At 40.4% G+C, this 22393-nt stretch overlaps 1 protein-coding gene across 3 annotated transcripts in view; it reads right to left on the reverse strand.

Annotated features, from left to right (window-relative positions):
- Nucleotides 1-22393, reverse strand: part of LMTK2 (lemur tyrosine kinase 2) — an 85360-nt gene that overhangs the window by 36319 nt on the left and 26648 nt on the right. For 2 of the 3 annotated variants that reach the window (XM_050966699.1, XM_050966698.1), the window contains exons 2-6: nt 19879-20003; nt 18693-18837; nt 14006-14079; nt 13331-13449; nt 6799-6886 (exon numbers count right to left, since the gene is read on the reverse strand). In XM_050966699.1, coding sequence (XP_050822656.1) covers nt 6799-6886; nt 13331-13449; nt 14006-14079; nt 18693-18837; nt 19879-20003 — 551 coding nt within the window. Of the gene's footprint in view, nt 1-6798; nt 6887-13330; nt 13450-14005; nt 14080-18692; nt 18838-19878; nt 20004-22393 lie in introns of those variants that run through there. The other variant, XM_050966700.1, reaches the window with a different exon arrangement.

Raw genomic sequence — 22393 nt, forward strand, 5'->3', positions numbered from 1 at the left:
TCACTAAGCAAATAGCATCCTCACTTTTACAATTCAGTTTCAAATTACATGTTAAAAAAGCATTGAACAGAACTGCCTAATTAGCTCTAGATGGCAGCAAGATGCAAGAGTAACAGTCAGTATGTCCTTTGTGAAACTATCATTCAGAATAAACAGCAACTATTCATTTATGGTTTGCTCCAGTTGAATTAAAGTCCTAGAATGTGTTTCAAGTGCACTGAACAGGAGTTTCTGATACCCATATTTAAAATTTAGGGAGAAAAATGGACTATATGGCTCTCATTTAGTAAATAATTTAGCTATACATGTTTTATATAAAACCATGTTTTATAGATGAGCTATTTTTAATTAGTCACTGTAAACAATAACTAAGGGTTTATCAAAAGGGAGAGTCAGTGCACAGTAAGTTGGGGGGTAATCTACAGTACATCAGTGTGCCACATACTAACCATCCATGTGGACTCTATTGCCATGCTCTGTAAGTTCCTTAATGTGCTTTGATCTCAGATCACAGAGCACTAGCGAACTTTTAATGAGCAGTAGCAAGGTCCACACAGACAGTTCATGCACCCCATGCTAGTGCGCTATAAATTTACAGCCATGTACTGACTCTCCATCTAGAGAAGATCTCTGGCAATCTACCTTCCAAGAAGCAATATAAAAAGTATCAGTAAAGGAGGACACAAAAACAACTTGTATGTGGCTTTATAATGACTTTTCTGGGATTCACTTGAGATGACACATGTTACTTACTCATGGCTTTATCACTCTAAGTAATGCAGCCATCCCGAACATGCTTATAAAACCTTTATGACACTACAGCATTGTGCATTTACTAATAAAAAGTTCTGAAAATTCAGGTTGTCCCTGGTCAGCTTAGATCTCACTGGGATTCATGTTAATTTATTTCAATGAATGCTGCCATTTTGCTGCTACTACTCAACAAGTAGTGTACTCAGCTGACGGTTTGTGACAAAATGAAGAGGTGCTCAGCATTTGATTGCATCAAACGGTGTGTAGGAAGAAGATTTTCAGTGTCCTAAGACAAGTTAAGTTTATTAAATGAGATGTCTGGAAAAACATAAGCATCAGAATTTAATCACGATTGAGAGTCCTGAGTCTTATACACTGAAAGATTAAGATATTTGTAAAAACAAATAACCTAGCTTCTGAAGTTTTAAAAATGACTGTCAGTGGAAGGCTGCACTTTTTGTGACTCCAACTATTTCAGACTCCACCAGCAACACAATGCTTTAAGCACACGCAGAGCACTTCAAATAACTGTAGACTGCTGACCTCATCTGCTCATGGAATTGATGGTTCCTGGAGAGTGAGTTTCTGCAGAAGTAGATTTTGACAGGCAATCCAACCTCACAATACAAATGTTAACTCCACTTATTCTAAAGTTTTATTTACTCATAACTTAGATCATTCTATCAGAAGATTTGCTGTGCTAACAAAAAGTTGGCCGCATCTGGCTGGTAATATATTAAGGCAAATAAGCTGGCTACTTTACTAACCTGGCACTATCTTGAGACACCATTAAGTAATTATAGATCAGAAGACTGCACCCAAAATATCATGTAAACTGTTACAGGATCATTTAAGATTAAGTAACATATTAAGCACATACATCTTCTACAGTAACTATTTTAAAGAATTATAGCCAACTTTTTTATGTTACGAAGTGAAAACTGGGATTTAATCTCTTTACCCAACCACCTGTGTAAATTTACAGGCTTTCAGAGTGTTCTTTTGCTTCCTTTTCAGTTCTGTAAAATGAGTAAAGTAAAATAAATTTAATGGCCTGACTTTTAATCTCCTAGCTCTGTCACAAAGACACATTACTGCCAGAAGTCCCATGAACAATGGATTACTTCTCACTCCCAGAAAAGACAGTCACTTTAGGTCATTTCTGAAAGCAGTACAGTTCCTGCATCAAACATGATTTGCACTTTAGGCCCCTCATTGCTAGAAATCAGTTTCCTCTTCATGCAGATGTTAACACAGACAATTTATTTTTTATTGACTAGAATTTCACACATTTTCACAAATACTAGTAACAAAGTGAAGGATTTTAGTGGTATGATATTTCTATAGTATATATAATATATTGCCTCCCACTAGACCCACATGCAGCCACTCCAGGCACCAATGACTCTACCCACTAACCTTGCCAGGACCACAGTGGGACTGAGGAAACTTGAATGGCAGAGTACTCAAGGTTCAAGTCATTGCAAATACCCATGTACACCTAGCAGTAGCCAGCTGGGGACAAGGTTAGTGTAGGGCCTGCCACCTTTTCTACAAATGCCTAAACTGCCCGGAAATTCCACCAGCAGTTTCCACTGCAGCCACAGCAGTAGAAGCAGATTCTACAACAGCAGACTCTGGACATCAAAACTGATATCTATACTTGAGTTTTCTTTGGACTTCTACAATCACAGAACTCCAACCCCTGCGGCCCTTCCTCACCCATCCCATATTCCCTCTCTCTATCACCCTCACTCCAAATCTTACAGCCTTTTAAATTTCACCCATTTTTACATTACTCCTCCCTAGCCCCTTCCCTCCCTCCTCTCCCCATCAAAACAGACATGAGACAGAGAAATTAGTTTAACAGTACTGCACGTATGTTCTTGAAGTAGTAAATCTTGTTTTTCATTATCCTTTCTTCTTCCCTTATGATGTCTGATTAACTTTAAGATCTCTGGGGTAGGGACCACATCTTATTTGCCTGTTTGGCATCTAGCACACAAGCATGCTCAGTGAATTAAACAAACAAACAAACAATAGGTAGAACCCTACCCAAGAGGTCAGAACTCTGCCAGGTAGGCTAGATATTCAGACGGAGAAACACAAATTATACAGGCAAGCATTATTTAACTTTAATTTACTATATAGTTTTAGACATTTATTACTTTATTTTCCAGATACATTTTTAGTTTGCTTGGAACAGAAAGCAGCAGTGTTTATTTTTCATGCCAATGAGATAATTCAACTGCATTCAGGTTTATGAAAGCCACTTCTTTGGCTGTCAAGTTTACTGGCTTCAATTAAACTGAAAATTTATTTTATCTCACATAAGTAAAATCCTTCTCTGGATTACCTTCTACCATGATAAATTCTGGCATTAATTGTTAAGTCTCAAACCAAACGAGAGTATAAAAAAATATTTCTGTAATAAGAGAAGCAGGGCAACTTTTACATTTGAAGATTGAGTAATTTTTAAAGTCAAGTTAAATAATTCAACTACTCAGAAATATGGCAGTAAGGGCTGATTATGTGCTTATCTGTGTTAACATAAGCAATGTAAAACGCAACTTTCTTCTAAGCTCAAACCATTTTTCTATAAGGAGAAAAGATGACTGATATTCTATCAGGGATTCATCTGCCTCATTTTATTTAAATACAGCTAATACAATCTGAGCAAAAGACAATGATTAAAACAGGGTAGTCATCTTTGGAGGTTAACTAGCATTTTCTCTGAGAAATGTCATAGGTTCACCCGGCTATTCTGTTTGAAATTGCTTGAATTAATTAATGTGAATACAATCATATTTGTGCACTGAGCTTTTCTGGAAAGAATTTTATATCAGTAAAACTGATTAACAGTGAAAATTTTACAAGCAAAGCCTAATCACTACTTTATTGCTTCTGGGAAATTTACTTTTGATGTACCTTATATATGCACATTTGAGTCTATTTCTGTCTTCATACATTTTGCAATGAAATCCTGCTTTAAGAATTCTTTGAAACCACAATCCTTTAAAAAGAGTTGGTTCTATAGCTAATCTTTAAACTCATCCAAACATAGAAAAATAAAACAAAAAATCCAACTAAGTACTATATGTCACGATTCCCAAGTAACTGCACCTCTGACCCCTTCTCGTCTGAAGTGTACCAGTGAGGTACAAGGCCTCAAGCAGTCACCTCTATCTTGAGGTGGAACTGCATGATTCTCCCTCTCACAGACTTGGATCTCGCGGCAGTCCCCAGTGATTAATTGCAATTCCTCAGCAGGTCTGACTTATGTTCAGCACCTGTTGTTTTCTTCTCTCTAGAAAGAATGACAGTGGTAACCAGTGACCACACAGCTTTCTTAAAGCAAAGTATATATTTAAAACAAAAGCATTTCAGAAAAAACAGCTCCCAAAAAACAGTAAGCCAATCCCTATATTTGCCTGTCCATCTGTCTGCAAGGCTTACCATTTCCTGGAAGCTGGGGAAAAAATCCAACTCTTTCAGACTCTTCTACAGAGCCTCTCTGTATCAAACTGTCCCCGTGACAGCTGCTGACAACGGGACTCCTCTCCACCACCACCTCCCTGTTTCCTCAGAAGGGCTTTTTAACTGTTTACTGTTCTTTTGGTCTCTTCATTCAGAATACTGATAGAACAGCTGTGTCACTTTGGCCAGAGGCCTAGAAATATAGCATTGTTCTGTAATTGGCCCCGACCCCTGAAGTGTTTTGTCAGAGGTTGCTTAAACAGGGAGTTACTGTGTTGCCTTCCTGTTTGTTCTTCCTCAGTCTCTTAAACTAAATCAATAAATTCACACAGGAAAATCTTAGAACCCAATATACAACAACTTAACTTCACTGACAAGGTCACAGAGTGATCATAAAATTGTTACTTATCAGTATTCTTTGATTATTACATAGCAGCTCCTTGTCCATTACACGGTTGTTTTCAGTTGCTTGCAACTTTGCCAAATTAGCCATTTGGGCACAGAAAATTTCAATCCTCAGGCTGAATTTTTCTAGGAAATTTATGGTAAAACAGTTTAAACACTTCCAAAAATAAATTTAGGGGAAAATAAGTTGCTTTGCCCATATTACAAAAATTGAGTAAAAAAAGCATCCGAGAAGCTCTAACTTTCCATGTTTTGGAGCAGGGAACTGAAGTTTGGCAAGGAGGTCACACTGGCATTAGGGATGTGCCAATAAAAATATGCTTACATTTGGCCAGTTTATAAGCCTCTGAAATCTCAGTTTGCACATGCTCAGAAGAGGCTTGTTAGAGTTAGGCAGCTAGATTCTCCAAAGATTCTGTTTTTCCACTTCATATGCTCCATTTCCTAACAGCATCTACATTTCAACCAGACTCTGCACGCACCATACTCACAGAGACCGAACATATTCCAACCCAGGGTTACCAGGACTAAGAAGAACCTTTGCTGCAACTGCTCTTCCCACTGTCAATGGCTGCTGTGGCAGCAAAAACTGGAACTGAAACCAGGGAGACTGTCATTCCTATGCTCTCAATGCTCCACTTGCTGCCACTCTGGCAGCATGGAGAAAGAGGAAGCTGCCTGACTTTAATGTAGAGGAGCAAGGGGGAAGAGAGAGTGTTGGAGGCAGGGAGGATAGGATCAGGAACAGAGGGAAAAGCTGACTGCACAGGAACAAGAGGGACCGAAACCAGGAAAAATAGGAGTAGAAAGGGACATGGAGAGATTAAGGGGCAGGGACAGAAGAGTCTGTTAACCATAGAATCATAGACTTTAAGGTCAGAAGGGACAATTATGATCATCTAGTCTGACCTCCTGCACAACGCAGGCCACAGAATCTCACCTACCCACACCTGTATCTTCGGACAAAGAGAGGAATTGGCTGCGAATCTGAAGGTGAAAGGCAACTTGGAGACAGTGATCGTGAAATGATAAATTTCATGAATCTAAGGGAAGGAAAGAGTGAGAGCAGCAAAGAGAACCCTTCCCTACAGAACCTGAAATTGAACCTATTATTCCTGAGTCTCAACATTCTTCTGCTGTCTAACAAATTGCTGTGAAACACACTGGGAAATCTCATCACCATGTCTCTCTAGGGGCAAATCCATGAGAAAGATAACAGCCTTCTATGCCAGTGGTTCTCAAACCAGGGCCGCCACTTGTGTAGGCAAAGTCCCCAGCAGGCCAGGCCGCGCCGCTTCCATTGGCCTGGAGCAGCAAACCGTGGCCAGTGGGACCTGTGGCCCCGGCAGGTAAACAAACCGGCCAGGCCCACCGGGGGCTTTCCCTACACAAACGGCAGCCCCAGTTTGAGAACCACTGTTCTATGCTAACAGTTAGAAGCCTGAGAACTGTGCTGTAGATCTAAAGATCCCAAACCCTGATGAAAATCCATATGAAGTATTAACAGAATTCCACCTTACTGAATTTGGGGTTTGGTTTTTTTTTCAATTTTAAAGTTCTTAATTTTTTAAGAATTTACATTAATAAATGACATTAAAAGAATGTTAACACTAAAATCAAATTCTCAAAAGTTAGGAAACGTATGAATTAAGGTGACCCATGCAACCTTTATTTGGTTCCCTTGGGCTTATGCATTACGATACCAGTCTTTAGTTAGATGATCCTGTACTCCCCACTTCCCTTTCCTCCCTCCACTCCCACAGGACTTCTGCCTCATTCATGCATAGAATTAACAGGGTTCTTTTTCAAAATGTGATATACTAACAATTCTGTTGTCCAGGAAGAACAAAGTGGCAAAGCTTACTTTCTGTACAATTATTTTCCTCTTTAGAAAGTCCCACAATGAACTAGAAGTTAAATCCTGAACTTAGAGAGCTAAGAACAAACAAATATTGCTTTTGTGGTCCACAAATGAAAAAAAGTAAATGTTATTTACCTTTTAAGATACCTTCATTTGACTCCTCGAGGAATATTTAAAAAATGAACAGATGGTTTCAATAATGAGGTTCACAAAAACTGCTTAAAATGTACTCAAAAGAAAAAAGTATTTTCTAACTATAAACTATTATTAAATTTACTATTTTCACTATTAAGTTTACTTACTAAATCACACAACTCAAACACCAGAAGATACGGGATGGCTTCCACACACTGCCCAATACATTGCAGAACATTTGGATGCTGAAGAATGCTATAATAAAATACAAACAGATTATTTTAAGTCAGAAAGACAGCAGTACACACTAATAGCTCTAACATGACTGAATACTACTACCCTCCTATGCATCTCAGTTTCCTCTTTTGAAAGTCAGATTTAAATCCACATAGAAACAGCATAAGAGGCAGATCTTCAAACTCAATAAATTCCCTTTGATATGCTCTAGCAGTGCAAGGAAATCTTCAAGATGCCTTAAGTGGACAGCTGAGAATTCTCCTGGCATGGGGAACCTTAAGTGGTGTAAAGACAATGCTGCTACACCCTGTTTCCCCTCTCCCTCATGGTGTATGTGTCGGGAGCATACAAGGGCATAGCTGGGGCATACTGTGCTCCAGTACCCCAGTGGGACTGTACAACTATTTAAAGCAGCCAGTTACTCAGTGCCCCCTCTGCCCCCAGAACTGGCAGTGGAAACATGACAGCCACTTTTGCCCACTCCTTGAAAAGCACATGAAGATTCAGCTTTTCGTTTCCAGCCAATTCTCTTGAGTATCCTTGGACTCCAAAACAGGAGACCAAACAAATAGAGTTTACTTACCTGTAACCGGAGGTTCTTCAAGATATGTGGCTCCTGTCTGTATTCCACAAGTCAGATATGTATGCTCACCATGTGCCTGAGTCAGGAATTTTTTTTGCAAGTGCTGTCAGTTGGCCTACACCTCCGTTGTAGTTCCCGTTGGGCTCAGAATCAAGGGTATAAAGGCGGTGCATGCCAACGCCATTCCTGTTTCCCATTCTAACTGCAGTTCAGAATAATCTGCAGGGACGGGGGGGGGGGGTAGTGGAATACAGATAGGGACCACACATCTTGAAGAACCTCCAGTTACAGGTAAGTAACTTCAATTTCTTCTTTGAGTGATAGTCCCTATGTGTATTCTACACATGGGAAATTAATAACCCAGCAGTCAGATGGCATGCAGATTCGATAGTCGACTGTAATACTGCTGTCCCCACAGCTGTATTTGCAGTTGACGACTGGACCAGAGTGTAATATCTCATGAAGGTATGCAAATTGCTACAAGTATGTCTCCTACACATCTTTAGGAGGTGTATATCTCTCAGCAATGCAGCCAGAGTAGTTAGCCCTCTAATGGAATGAGCCCTCAAACCTCTGGAGGGGGACTATGAGCTAGTTGTAACAAAGGGTAATACAACCTGAGATCTAGTTTGAAAGTCTCTATGTCAATTTTGCTTAACCCCTTGATCGCTCTGTTATGTAAACAAAGAGTTTCGGTATCTAACGTCCTTTGTTCTTTGCAGATAAAAGGCCAAAGCCCTTTGGACATTTAGAGAATGCAGCCATCTCTCTTCACTTGAGACATGTGGGTTTTGGAAAAAATTCTGGTAAGTGGATTACCTGACTCATATGAAACTCAGAAACTACTTTGGGAATGAATCCAGGGTGGGATCATAAAGAGATCTTTTCTTTATAGAAGATAGTATATGGTGAGTCTGCCATGAGTGCTCCCAGCTCGCTGACTGTTCTGACTCTCTCAGCACAGCACGCCCAGCCATTTGACTGCATTGTCATCAGCCAGTGAAGAGCCAATAGTCCACTATTGAAGCAAGTCAGCGGGCACTTGTCAAGGATGTGCCACATAGTCTGAAGTTGACCACATCTACAACGTGGGATGAAACCCCATTTGAAAATGCTGGCCGCACCATTGCCTTGCTCTGTCCGAAACCAGTTCAGGGATGATTACAGGTACCTTGGCAAGTCAAAACCTGACAGGCAGATGGTTGGGTCGGTGATGAGAGAGTGATTAACAACTGCCATTGCTGATCACTCGTTATGCCAAGTGGATTCCACCGTCACGTCCTGTGGAGGGATAAGTGATCACAAAGGAAGCCTAAAAGAGAGGCAAACTGGCAGATGGATGATGAGGTCTGAATACAGAGGCAAGTCACTGTTCTCACGGATCTTAACCAGGCGCATGATGGAGGCCCCCTCACTGCGAATATGGGGCAGTGCTATGTTATAAATATTGGCAGCCCTGGCAATGGAGTTGCACTTAAAGTCCCAGTAACAATACACATAGCTTTTTTAATCTCTACATCGATCAGCTTCATGTGAGAAGTGACACCAGACAGGAACACAATACTCTGCTCTTGAGTCGCAGAGGGCAAGGGCTGATGTTCTAAGCACCTGGGCACAAGCACTCCAGATTGAGCTGGCCAGTTTTCTGAGCAAGGTGTTCTGAATGCTAACTTTGGCTGCTGTCTTTTTCAAGTGGTTGTAGTACATCAATAACCTATTCAATGTCTTCTGACTGACACTACGGCTATTAGAAAGGCCAACTTCATGGTCAGACGGGCCATAGAGACGTGCCTAGAGGCTCAATGGGGGGCTTAGTGAGCAAATATAAAACAAAACTGAGGTCCCACTGAGATGCAAATTTCAATGGTGGAAAGTGTTACCCAAAATTGGGCCAGCTAGTAACCTTAGGGAGGACTAATGACCCACCGGAGTCTGTCAGAAAGCAGCACTTCTATTATACTGAGAACTAAGATCAAAAGAAGCGTGGGGAGGTCACACTCACACTTGCATACTCAAGCTCCCAGAACAGGCACGGCACTGGAGATGTCAGGATTTTTCAAGGTAAGTGTCCCCCAGAGCACTGATGGATGGTGCAATGAAGGTAAGTCTTCCCGAGGCAGGATGGAATGCAACGCAGCAAACCACTGGCCAGGCAGTCTGGGCGAAGGGCCTTCACAGGAGATACAATCTTGTGAGTGCACTGCTGAGCATATGGCCCCTTCCCCTTTTAAGGACCTGCGACTAGAGATGACTTGGCCACATCTGGTTGGTCACACTCCACCGTGGGCAGTGTCCATGCATTGTGTGTGTGAATGCTGCCTAATTAGAGTCCCAGACACCTTGTCTACCTGGGAGCTCTTCTGATTGTCCAGTTGTTCAAGCAGCCCATTCATTTTACAAGCATTCCAGGAGGGGGAGGGGAAAAGCCACTTCACGGAATTTAGATAGGGGGAGGAGACAAAAGGCCGGAAGGGAGTGTAACAGACCTTTTGGAGCATACAGGTTATACATAACACACAGATCACTGGTGCTCCTACGACAGAAAGGATCTGAGAAATCTAGTTGTAACAGGATGAGTGAACATGTATGGTTATCCGTCAGAGGATGGAAAACGCTGATCATTGTTAAATGCACACTCAGAGAACTGAGCACAAGACCCAAAGACTTAAGAATAAGCAGATACTCTAAAATAGCAGGAATCCCAGCAGATTCCATAAACAAGGTACACTGTGAGCCACAGAGGAGAAACGCTTCCATCCTTGGAATAACAGCTTCTCGTAGCAGTGTTTTCTGCCTTTGGTTAAGAATGGACTTCACCCTTTTAGAACATGAGCACTCTATTTCTGATGCCCATCCAAATACCTGGCCATGAGCTTGAACCTGCCCTTATACTGTGTTAGAAGGTCCAGCAGTGTGTGGGTGTTCATGGGTGGGTGAACTGACCACATAAGCAGATGTGTAAACCAAAACTGTCTTGGCCAGTTGGATGCAATCAGGATGACTCAAGCTCTGTCTTGTTGGATCTTCCACAGAACTTGTATCAATGACATGGGAGGAAAGATATACCCCATGCAGCCCTGCCATGACACCAGTAGGGCATCTGTCTTGTAGCCCTTGCCCAGGGCTGCTCTGGAGAAGTACTGAGGAAGTTTCCTGTTCTCCCATGAGGCAAAAAGGTTCCAGGTCAGTGTTCCCTGAATGGGCAAAGATGTTGTCAAGAACCAAAGTGTGAATCTCTGACTTGTGAAAAAATGTCTGCTCAGGCACTCTGCTAGGGAGTTTTGCACCCGGGGTAAAATATGCTGCTGATAGTGTTATGAGATGGCTGACCCTCCCTCCACATGTTTACATAAAATACCCTTATGTTGTCCAATATTATTTGGACATGTCTGGATTGGATGAGTGGGAGAATGGGCAGTCCACTGAGCCCGCGATGCCTGAGTACTAGTGATGTGACATGCATTCTGGACTCCCATATAGTCCAGAGCCTTGTGCCATACGATTGCCAACATGAGCACCCCAACTCAAGAGGGAGGCATCAGTAATGATGGCTGCCCTCAGGAATTGTGTGAGGAAAGAGATCCCCACCAAAATCTTCTCTGGTTTTGTCCACTAGACGAGAGAGTCTAAAACTCTAAGCAGAACTGTTCCCTTGCTGCTTATATTGCCTCTCTCTGTTGAGTACATGGAAAGAAGCCAAGCTTGTAGTCAGCAAGGATGAAGCCTCCCTAACAGAATCACATGTGTACATGAGGCCAAGCAAGAAAAGGCAACTTCTGACTGATGGCCTGGATCTGACAGTGACCTGATGTATGAGAAACCTCTCCAGAGGTAGACAGTTTTGCTGAAGTCGAGTCCAATGTCTTTCCTATAACACTCATGCAACTCATGGGGGTCAACATGCATTTTTCATGATTGACACAGACACACAGGGAAGACAGAAGGTTGAGGAGAAGACCTCTTGCCTGCTGGAATACCTTGTAAGAATTGCCTCTCAATAGAAACTTTTTGATTGAGGATTAAAATATGATGTGGCATTGGATGCTGTAGAAGCTGGGTACCTGGTCTATAAAACCCTCTGTTTCTTGCATGGTGCCTCCTGAGTATACTGGTGGTAAAACAGCTGAGGATGCAGTCTTGTCCTATACCCCGGTGTATGGTAAATTAATCTGAGGCTCCTGCACTCTCTCAGGCTGAATCTGTACCTGTACATGAGCTTTTGATATTGTCTGAAGTCATCTGGCAGAGAGGGAGTAGCTGGAGTAACCACCTCATCCAGTGAAGACAATGAAATTGCTTCCAGAAACAGCGAATCCAGCTCACCTTCCCCTTCCAAGTATTCTGATAGGGCCAATTGCAAGAGTCCAGGTGATGGCAAATAGGACTCCTGAACTGATCCTGGGTATCTAGCCTAGGGCTCCCACAGTCTCCAATATTAACAGTAGGATGGATCATCTGGCAGAGAACCACCCCAGTTGCAGGGTCTCAGACTCATCTGAAGAGAAAGCCAGATCCCTCACCTGCAGCAGAACCAACAATACCAATGGCTGTGCCTCAAGGCTTGCAGATGGGATGGATACAACTGCCTCATCAAGATGGTCTCTTCTTCTGGTGTATTAAAGTTCCAGAATAGAGATGGTCCTAATAGGAGGGATGAACGTGGATAGTGAAGAGCAAAGATGTCCTCCAGGAAGACGTAGGTCTCTGATAGCAAATAGACTCTCTTTGTATCTCAGGGCAAAGTCAAAAGAACCAGAGCTTCCCTGGTCATCGTGGTCAGCTCCCTCCAGGGCCAGGTCGCTATCAGTACCGCATCAACTCTAGAAGTGGATGGGAGCATCAGCAGCTGTTTATCCCAAGCCTTCTCCATCGGAGCACATGTCAACAACGGTTACTAACCTTTCTGTAACTGTTGTTCTTCAAGATCTGTTGCTCATGTCCATTCCACATTAGGTATGCGTGTGCCACATGCACTATCACTGGAGATTCTTCCCGCAGTGGTATCCATCAGGCCAGCTCTAGCACACACTGATGCCCCATGTTCATACACCAGTCGAAGGGACGCAGACAGCCCCACACCCTCTCCATTCCTTCTTGCCAGCTAACTCTGAAGAGGGGCAGGAGGATAGGTCATGGAATGGACATGAGCAACACATCTTGAAGAACAACAGTTGTGGTAAGGTTAGTAACAGTTTTTTTCTTTTTCGAGTGCTTGTTCATGTCCATTCTATGTTAGTTTTTTTCCCCACCACCAAGTTAAATCACAAGTGACCCAAACACAATGATAAAAAGCTATTTGTATAACCTAATCACTTCTCTGATTGGATTTAACATTTGTTTAATGTTTAAAAACAGATAAGATGCTGCTTAAAAATAAGTTTTGTTAAAAAAATAAAGTACATAAAATCACAGGAGTTGGCAATGCTTTATCACAAGTTTCACTATATTTGGTTTTTCTCTCAAAGTTCACGCTCCTGGAGGCAAGTGACTACATGAAAATCTCAGCATCAATTTAAAAAAAATCTCTAGTCTTCATGCCTGCAGAGAAAAGCCCAAGAATGCAAACCAAGTGTACTCTTAAAGGCTCAAAAATTGGAAGGCAATAAAAACACAAAACTGCGCTCTTTAAAAATCTCATGATCTGGGGGGATATGTCACTCAATTTTTGATAATTTAGTGTTGACAATATTGAATGTGTATTTTTCTTTTCTTAAACTACCAACATTTACTTTTTATTAACAGACTGAAGAGGAAGGACAGAGTTGAGTTTTATATAAAAAAAGAACCATAATACTGAATAAGACAGCTTTCCATGGTTTACGTATATATTAGTAGCATGGACTGTCTTCAAGTTACCCAAGGTATGAGAGACTACTTACTAGTAAGGTTCTCCATTTCTCAAAAACTGTTCTTGTTCTTTGGGATCTGCATTTGCCTTTAATTCCTTCACTATTACTCTTGCTACACTAGTACCTGAGTAGATCTCCCCAAGTAGAACCTGAAAAACAAACAATTCTACATTACATAGTTTCAGTCACATTTAAAGAGGAAGTATCCAGTTTCCTGTTATACCTCAATTACAACACAAAGAAAAAACAAAGCCACTAGAAACATGTCACTACGGGTGTCTTCTGACTCTTTTCCTAACACATCCAAAGCTTTGATTATTAACCTTCCACACTTAAGAAATTATTCTGACAAGTGATATTAATCCTCTGCATTTAAAAAAAAATATGTATTTTTTTAAAATAAAAATTGGAGATAAAGTGCTTTTTCTAAAAAAGCTGCTAAAATTAAAACAGCGATTTACATGCTCAGTCTACTGAAGTGGAATTTCTGACTATTTTAAGTATGTTTTGTTAAGCAGCACTGCATCTGAATTAAAGAGATAGAAAACAAAGTACATGCAAACAGCAATACAAATTAAGTTCTAAAGACAATTTTCTTATTGTGTTATTACTTTGGATAAATATCATTTAAAATGGTAATATAGGTCTCTGCTTAGGAATAAAATCTCAACTGCAGAACTACAATATTAAAGGAGGACTTTTCACCTTTCCAAACCAGCCATTTCCAATTTCTTGAATATAGTTTAGACTCTGACGTGCAACTTGAGACTTTGATCCTTCTGTTATAAAAAACAAAAAAAATAGACACACATCAAGCCACTCAAAATGGCCAAAAGTACCTATGCTACTGTTGAAGAAATAATGCATGATCCTAAAATGCTAAAAAACATTAGTTCTTACATCAATTACAGCACACTACAATACAATGCACATATTAAGCTAAGCAGCAGAAATTATTGTTAAACATACAAAATGACAAAAGTATCAAACAAGGCTAACCTAACGACAGATGAACGAAAGCCAAGGCTGACACTTCTCAACTTATTTAGGCTTTTAAACAGATTCAACTAGAAACCAATCCAAGACCAATGAAATACCTTTGCACAATAATGCAAGTTAAGAATGACGTGTAAACTTTAGCTTTCAACACATCCAGATATACTGCAAACCAACAAAAGCAAGAAAGTCAAAACAGCTGAATTTGCATTTATCTCTGTATATATATCTGCATTAGACAGTTATGGAATCTATTAAATCACTGTTTACAGGAGTCCTACATAAATGGCAGAACACAAGCACACAGCAGATCCTGGAATACTCACGGCTTTTACAAGCCCTGATTAGCCACCTTACCAGCAGAGCTCCAGTTCTTTACACACCGACCCAGCTGCTCTAATTGCAGCCTCTACCTATGTGAGGGGAAATTTTCTTTTGTAAAAAACATACTTCACATGAAAATCTCCCTTGGCCAACTGCTGGGAAATCTGAAACCTTAGCCTTTATCTACACTGGCAAAAATATACCCATAATTCACTGCCAGTGCAGCTCCACTAGTGGTAACAAGAAGTTGCAGGGTAGACAAGGCTCAGATGTGTTCAACCATTTTAACTGGTAAGGAACACAGTGGTAAAGACACCTAAGCCCTGTCGACAGTACAATACAACTTTTGTCACTGGTACCATGAGTTGCTCTAGTGGTAGCTCCCATTTTTGCCACTGTAGGCCAGGTCTATACTAGGAGCATTTTACCAGTATAGCTTATTTCAGTCCCTCCTTCCCCTTCCCCAAAGCAAAACATGCTATATATGAAAATGAACAGTTTTGCCAGTACACCTGTCTAAACTAAGGGCTTTTGTCAGCACAACTATGTCAGTCAGGAATCATACGTCATCACAATTCTAACCAATACAGCTATAACAGTAATAGTTCGTAGTGTAAGACCTTGCCATGGAAACAATCTTGGGGAGAGGCAGCAATCTGCTGAGGTGACAACAGTCTCTCCTTTTGGGAAAGTAAAGGGCGGGGGGGGAGGAAAGAGTGTTAAATCAAATGCTGAGATTTTGTGATCCTAGTCAGTTTTGCTTAAGAGTCAGCTCTGCAGAGCTTAAAGAAGCAGCTGATTAATCCTAATCAGTTTTCCTTTATAGCACTCAACTCTTTGTTTTTAAAAATAAGCAGGACAAAAAAAATATACAAATAAAGCCACCCAGGTACAAAGAGACAAACAGCACAAAAAGAGGGGGAAATGCAAATATCAGCAAATAGGCAGAAGAAAGAGGGCAAGAAAGGGAAAACAGGCCTCTTTCAGAAAGTCTCCTGCTTTTTAGATCTTTAACCTCACGGATCTAAGATTTTTGGTTTGCTGTTTTTTTTTTTCTTAGGGGGGCGAGGGGAAAGAGAGAGAAGGGGCAAGAATTGAGTGCTTGCAGTAAGTTGTCCCACACAGGGTTTAAAAGTTCCCTCGCTGAGAGCTGATCAAAAATGCTTAGGTGAGTGCCATCAGCTTCTGCTAAAGCTAAGCTTGACCCAAACAAAAATTTTCAAGACCTTAAGGTTGCAAAGACATACTCAGTTCATATTAGGAAGTCTAACTAATACAATGCTTTTTTCTTCTACAGACAGATCCAGAGCATCTATTGCTGCTCACATTCTTCCGCAACCTGCAGAAGAATGAACGTTAACTAGCCTTGTCAGGTTCCACTGCTGATTATCAGAATTTCATGAGAAACAGTAAAACTGATAGTTATTTTCATTCTGCTGATGTTGGGAAAAACGAAGAGCAACAGCAAAGGAAAGCAGTAGACCTGTTCACCAGAAAAAAAAATTTTTATTATTTTTTTATTTTATTTTTAATGGGGTCTGAGAGATGCGTTGAGTAGCAGAGACTCCTCTCATTGTAACAGGAGGAACAAACCGTGTTTCTTCACCCTTGTACAAGGAAACTGGGAGAAGGCACAGAGGATTGAAGGGCACCTTTAAGCATAAAAACCTACTACCTGGAGAAAGATAAAGATTGGACTCAGAAGTAGGGTCCAAAGAGAGAACCCTAATATCAAATCCCAGCACCTTCCGATTTTCACAGTAGCTGACTTTTCATCTGTTATTGTCTCTGGACATAAGACCCTCTCAAATCCCACCTTTTGTATTAGCCTGTGTCTAGTAAGTTTAGTCTTTTGACAATTAAGGCTTAGAAATTTCTGCTAGATATCTGCCGGTAGGGCATGAGACTGTGTAAGTGATAAAATAAAGATAAACAGGAACACATGAGGCACAAAAGTTTTGTGAGAAAATATAAGAGAACAGACAAACAGCACAACTTTGAGAAACAGAAGGGTGGTGAGAATGGCAGGAACGTGTGTAAAACAACTCAGAAAGAAACACACCATGATCTAATATAAGAAAAAGAAAAAGTAGAGAAGTCGGGAGGGGAAAAGAGGAAAAGCAAATGCTATAGTGACAGTAAGTAGGCCTGACTAAACACTATCTGACAAAGATATTTACTGAATTGCACCGAACAGGATTAAATTTTTTCTACTGTTTGGTCAGACTTAGTAGTAATATTTTTAAAAGCATAAACAGGAAGTTGTTTTTTTTTAAACACACATAGTATATAAATGCTTTTTCTTTTTAAAGTTGACGGTGGTGTAAACTAGTGGGGATGGCAGTAGGCTTAGTACACAAGCTAGCAGTGGTTGAGTTCATTTTTCAAGCACGGATTTACATACACAGACGAAGGAGGCTGACTGCCAGAACTCCCAGAAATCTTATAATTGGACCCTGATCAATTAAGAACAGTCACCATTGATCTGTAGTTTGGAGGGATCTTTAAGCCTTCTTCAGCATGTGAATTCCAGACACGACAGACTAGGACAGTTCCAGTGGAACTGTTATATTCCACTGTATCAAGGCCTAGAGTTCACTGATTTGTGAACCACAAAAAAAGCGTATCATTTCACAGCACCTCATGCAAATATATCTGCAGTACTTACAGATTTAACACATGGGCTCAAACACCTTTAAATTACACTGATTATTGTACATATTATACATAGTGGGCGTGACAATTCCTAGACATTTCTAAGCCATTTCTACCCCATACAAAATGCTCCAAAGGTATTAGCCTACTTTACAGTCTGGATCAATGGCCTTTAAAAAGTTGTGTAAAAAAATAGGTATCTTCTGCAAAAAGGCACCTGAAATCACTATGGTTTACAATTCTCACTATTAACTTCAAAGCTTCCAAGCATTTCAAAGGCGCAATCCAGTTCATGCATTTGCCTAGAGAAAATTCTTGTGGCAAAGTTAGACACTCTCATGGAATCATTGGTAACCTGGAAAGACCACATTAATAGGTAGCAGATATATAGAAAATTCAGCATGCACACTGCTGAAATATAAAGTAATGTATTTCTTAAGCAAAAATGTTAGAAGTCATTTAGTTAATGGTTTTCTTTTTAAAACTCTGGATAGTTACTGAAGTCTTCTTTGGGTCTCCTCTCTAAACACTTGCAGTTGGCCATGGATGTATTGCCAGAGAGATTTCTTTGTATTAATCAGAAGTGTTATGTGCAACTGGAAATAATAATTCCATATTTTATATTAAATACTAATTTGTGCATAATATTTGAGATGCTGCAATTCAATTAAAGGTAACTACAATTTCCTATATGGGGCCTGTGCCTTTTTTGTTGTTGCTGTTGTTTTTTGGAAAGTATACATGAAACATTTTAATCACAGGGGGAAAATTAATCTGATTCCATTTTTCAGCATCATCCTCACAGATTTGAAGCAAAGGATGTTCACAGTAAAAATAAGCTAATGGTGTGACAAACAGGGTTACAGGTACAAGTTTCAGATCACCCCAAAAATCTGCTAAAATGAAGCTCAGTCTTGCTCCCACTTAAGTCAGTGGCTAAAATTCTACTAGCTTCATTGGGAACAGACCCTGGTCCATGAACCAGGACTATTAAGAGGCAAAAATTATACATGGCCAAACTAAGTATCTTCATCTAGTTCTTTTTTTTTAATATTAGTTTAAGAGTGGAAAAAGGCATATTTTAATATATTTACTATGCACTTTAATTGTTGAAAATTTAGATTCTGTAAACTACAGCTGATTTCTGAAGAGAGAAAATATGAATAAATTTTATTTTGTATTTAACAGAAAACAATTTTTTCTGGATTTCATAAAGTTCTAATGCTGCAATAAAAATAATTTACAAATAAACATTTGCCTAGACTCAGTAAACTCTTTAGTAAATAAACAACAGATTTGTGTAATATACACAGTATAAACAAGATTCACATATGAATACTATATTTCAGATACTAGAATTCTAGATGACTATCACTTGATCATCTTCAGTTTCATAGTAAAAAAAGGTTCACATCACCTGCAGGAGGCTGAAACTGGGATGGAGCTGGTAAAGCAATGGTCGGAACTGAAAGAGTAAACACTTCTGCTGGAGACTGAACAGATGGGGTATCTTCTGCTGGTGGTGTAAAATCTATTTCATCATCAAAATTATCTTCAAATTCCTGCAAGAGCAAAGATTTTAGGAAACCACAATACAAGGAGTCTTACTGCCTTCAAACTGGAAGACTAATATATTCTTTCACAATGCATCAGATTTGAACATGAAAACTTGATTATATCACAATTATTAGCTCCGAAGTGACAAATACCCCATTCAGAGACAATTGTAATGTGTGTTATAATATATTTAACTGGTTTTGATTAAAAAAATTCATTCAGATCTAATCTCTTTTCAAATTCTCTAGCAGTTGAACAAATTTATTCTTGTCAACAAACTACTTCCATTTTAAAAAAGGACTTCGTTTGAAAACAAGATTCCCCGGAGGCCCTGCATTTCCAAAACCAATCAGTAGCAATAACTTTATTCTTTTCTCATTTAATCACAATGTTATAAGGCAGAAGCATTGCTAGTCTGATATGCTAAAAATTACAGAAAGATTTCAAAAGATGTTGCCCCAAATGATGCAAATAACTTGATCAAACATCTACATTATCTCAAAGCAGCTGAGCCGTAAGCTTCACTTCCAATGATAAAACGTAATTCCAAATTCACAGAGGTCACAAAGATAGCTGTATTTGAATACTAATCAGAATTTTTCCACTAGGCAGAGTTTAGCTATTGTTAAGTAAGTCAATAGAAGGTACAACCTAACAGAAGTTCTGTAATCCTGTCAATAAGTAAAAATGGCAATTAGACAAACAAAACAAGGACAATACAGGAAGAACTGATCTTTATCATATAGTCTTGCAAAGTACTAAACTACTAGCAAAATTATTATCAAATATATACACTTATGATAACTTTTTACTGTAGTAAATTACAAGTAACTTGCTATAGTATGCACTCTGGGCCAAGTTCTGCATTTATTTGTGTTCAATGGTGTTGCACAGCATGCAAGCAGGTGCAGAATTTGGCCATTTCAGGGGAGGAAAAATGTTTAAATCACATCCATTGTAGAGCAATATTCTGAATCATTTGTACGTTAGTTATATCATTATCCATCCCAGATTACTTCTGTATCATTTTTAACTTCGATGCTTACCTTAAAGTCTATCTCTGGATCCTTACAGCAGGACACACAGTTCACAAGCAGTATTACCAGGACTACTAAACTACATGCAGCCAAAGCCACAAAAGAGGAAGAAACTTCAGCTGCAGCTATTTCCCCTAGAAATAAACACACATGCAGTTTTAAACAAATTTATTTAAGTCTTAAAGTTTAAAACCTTTTAAAACATGCAAAATAAATAGTGACTGGCAATGTAAGATACAAATGAGTTTTAGGGTATATGTCCATGCTGCAATTAAACATCTATGACTGACCCATCAGCTGACTTGGGCTTGCCGGGCTGTAAAACTGCAGTATAGACATTTGGGCCTAGGCTGGAGCCCAGGCTCCAGGACCCACCCCCTTGTGGGGTTTCCGAGGTTCAACCCAAGCCCAAACACCTTTACTGTAATTTTATACCCTTAGTGCCCGGGTCAGTTGACGTCGGTCAGCCAAGGTATTCGATTGCAGTGTAGATGTACCCTAAGTGTTCATGATAATTCCTGCTCATATCCAAAGAATTAAGTTTGGCTTGTGGAGAAATATGACATATTAGCAAATACCTAGAAGTTTTTTCACTTTCCTTTACAGCACTGCACATGTACAATCGATTAGGATCAACTGCTTTTTAGTAGGGACTTTATGAGAAATGTCCAAAAATACTGCCTATAGAGAAACTGGGTCATCACGTACATAGCCACAGATTTGCATGGCATTTTACCAAATAAATAAAGCAGAAGAGCTGCATTAAGATGACAACACAGGGAGGGACAAGGAGTGAGAACCAGGGAAAAGACAGACATGTTCATATAGTTAACTGGGAGGATGCCAAGATATATATCTTCAGAATGAGAGTATTTATTTTTAAAAGAAATATGAAGCTATTATACACCTGTATAACAAATTAGTTTACAAGACTTTTTAATGAGTATTTAAAAAGTGAGCGTGTTTGACTAGATGAGTGAGTTCCACATATGAAAGAAGGCAAAAAGGCAGACATACAAAGACAGATGGCTTGGATTGTATGAAGGAGAAACTAGTGGGGCTAAGTAAAAAATACTAATAAAAAAAATCAGGGAAGTAATTAGATTTAAGCTGAGGGTTACTTGCAAGGCAAGAACGAGGAGTCTGAATTTTATTTGGGAGGCCAGAATGCCAGTGAAGAGATTTTCAGAGAGGATGCCTGCTGTGACAGGACCCTAGTATTGAACTCAGGCCTGCTGGGTATCTAAACCACATCCCCCAGCCTCTGTGCCATGGCAGTAATGCTGAGCCACTGCCCCAACCAGCAGCCTTAGCTCTAAGGGTGTACAGTTCCAAAGAAATCACACTCCAAACCCCTGATTGGCTGGACAGGCAGCATTCCCATTGGATACCTGGACTATATAAAGACCCCAACAGGAAGAGGAAGCTGTTGGAGCAACATGTTCTTGCCTACTGGTTGCTGCCTAGAGCACTTGGCCTTCTTGCCCTGCTGCCCCATCTGACCTTGCCTACCTATCTTGACATCCCAGCCCTTAGAACTAGATCTCCCAGCTACAAACACCCCTGTAAGAACTCCGACCATAGCTCTGTACTGCCTCTAATAGCAGCTGACCTCCTGAATACCAGACCACCCATGCACCACTTGAGCACGGCTCTGGACTTCCCCTAACCCACTTCAGGCACTGGGCATGAGTTTGCTCACACTGCTCAGTCTCCCCCTAAGCTCATCCTACTCCAAAATGGTATGGACCCAATAGGTATGGCATCAAAGGATCCCGAGGGGATGCTGAGCCCCCAGGAGCAGATCACCCACCTACAGGCAGGAAAACCAAACCTTACAGGACACTATGGACCAGTTTTGAGCAGAAAACCACACTTTTCAGGAACAGATCACAGAATTACAAGCAGGAATGCCTTTCCCAGGCCAGTGTCGCCTTCTGAACCTGAACGCATGGCATCTTTACCAGACTGCCATGACAGGACCTGTATCCAGTTTTGAGGGTTTGTGAAGTAGTGCAGGATCCATTTCCTGCTATGGCCCAACATGTACAGGACGGACCAGGCAAAGGTGGGACAGATCATCAGCCTTTTAACAGGCAAGGTCCTAGAGTATGTGTTCTCTCTGCTAGCCATACTGGCTAGCTGGGACACCTTCCTCAGGACCTTCACAGCAATTTTCTTTGACCCTCACTAGGCTCACCCAGAAGAGGCAGCCTTACAGAGAGTCTATCAAACCTCAGGGTCAGCTGCAATGTATGCAGCTCATTTCCAATGTCTAGCAGCAGACATGCCTTGAATGAGTCAGACCAGCTACACCAATTCTGTCTTGGTCTCAGCAAGGAAATAAAAGACGAGCTTGCACACACAGAGTCTCCAGTGGGTCTAGATACATTTATTGAGCTTTGATCTAAATCAACACAAGATACAGTGAGCAGCAACTCAAGAGAAGAGGGATTCCACCCACAGCCAACCTCTGCAAAGGTCCACTCACCTAAGCCCATACAAGTGAACTCAGCACAAGCCC

This window comes from Gopherus flavomarginatus, chromosome 9, assembly GCF_025201925.1.
Source record: "Gopherus flavomarginatus isolate rGopFla2 chromosome 9, rGopFla2.mat.asm, whole genome shotgun sequence".
Lineage (NCBI taxonomy): Eukaryota > Metazoa > Chordata > Testudines > Testudinidae > Gopherus > Gopherus flavomarginatus.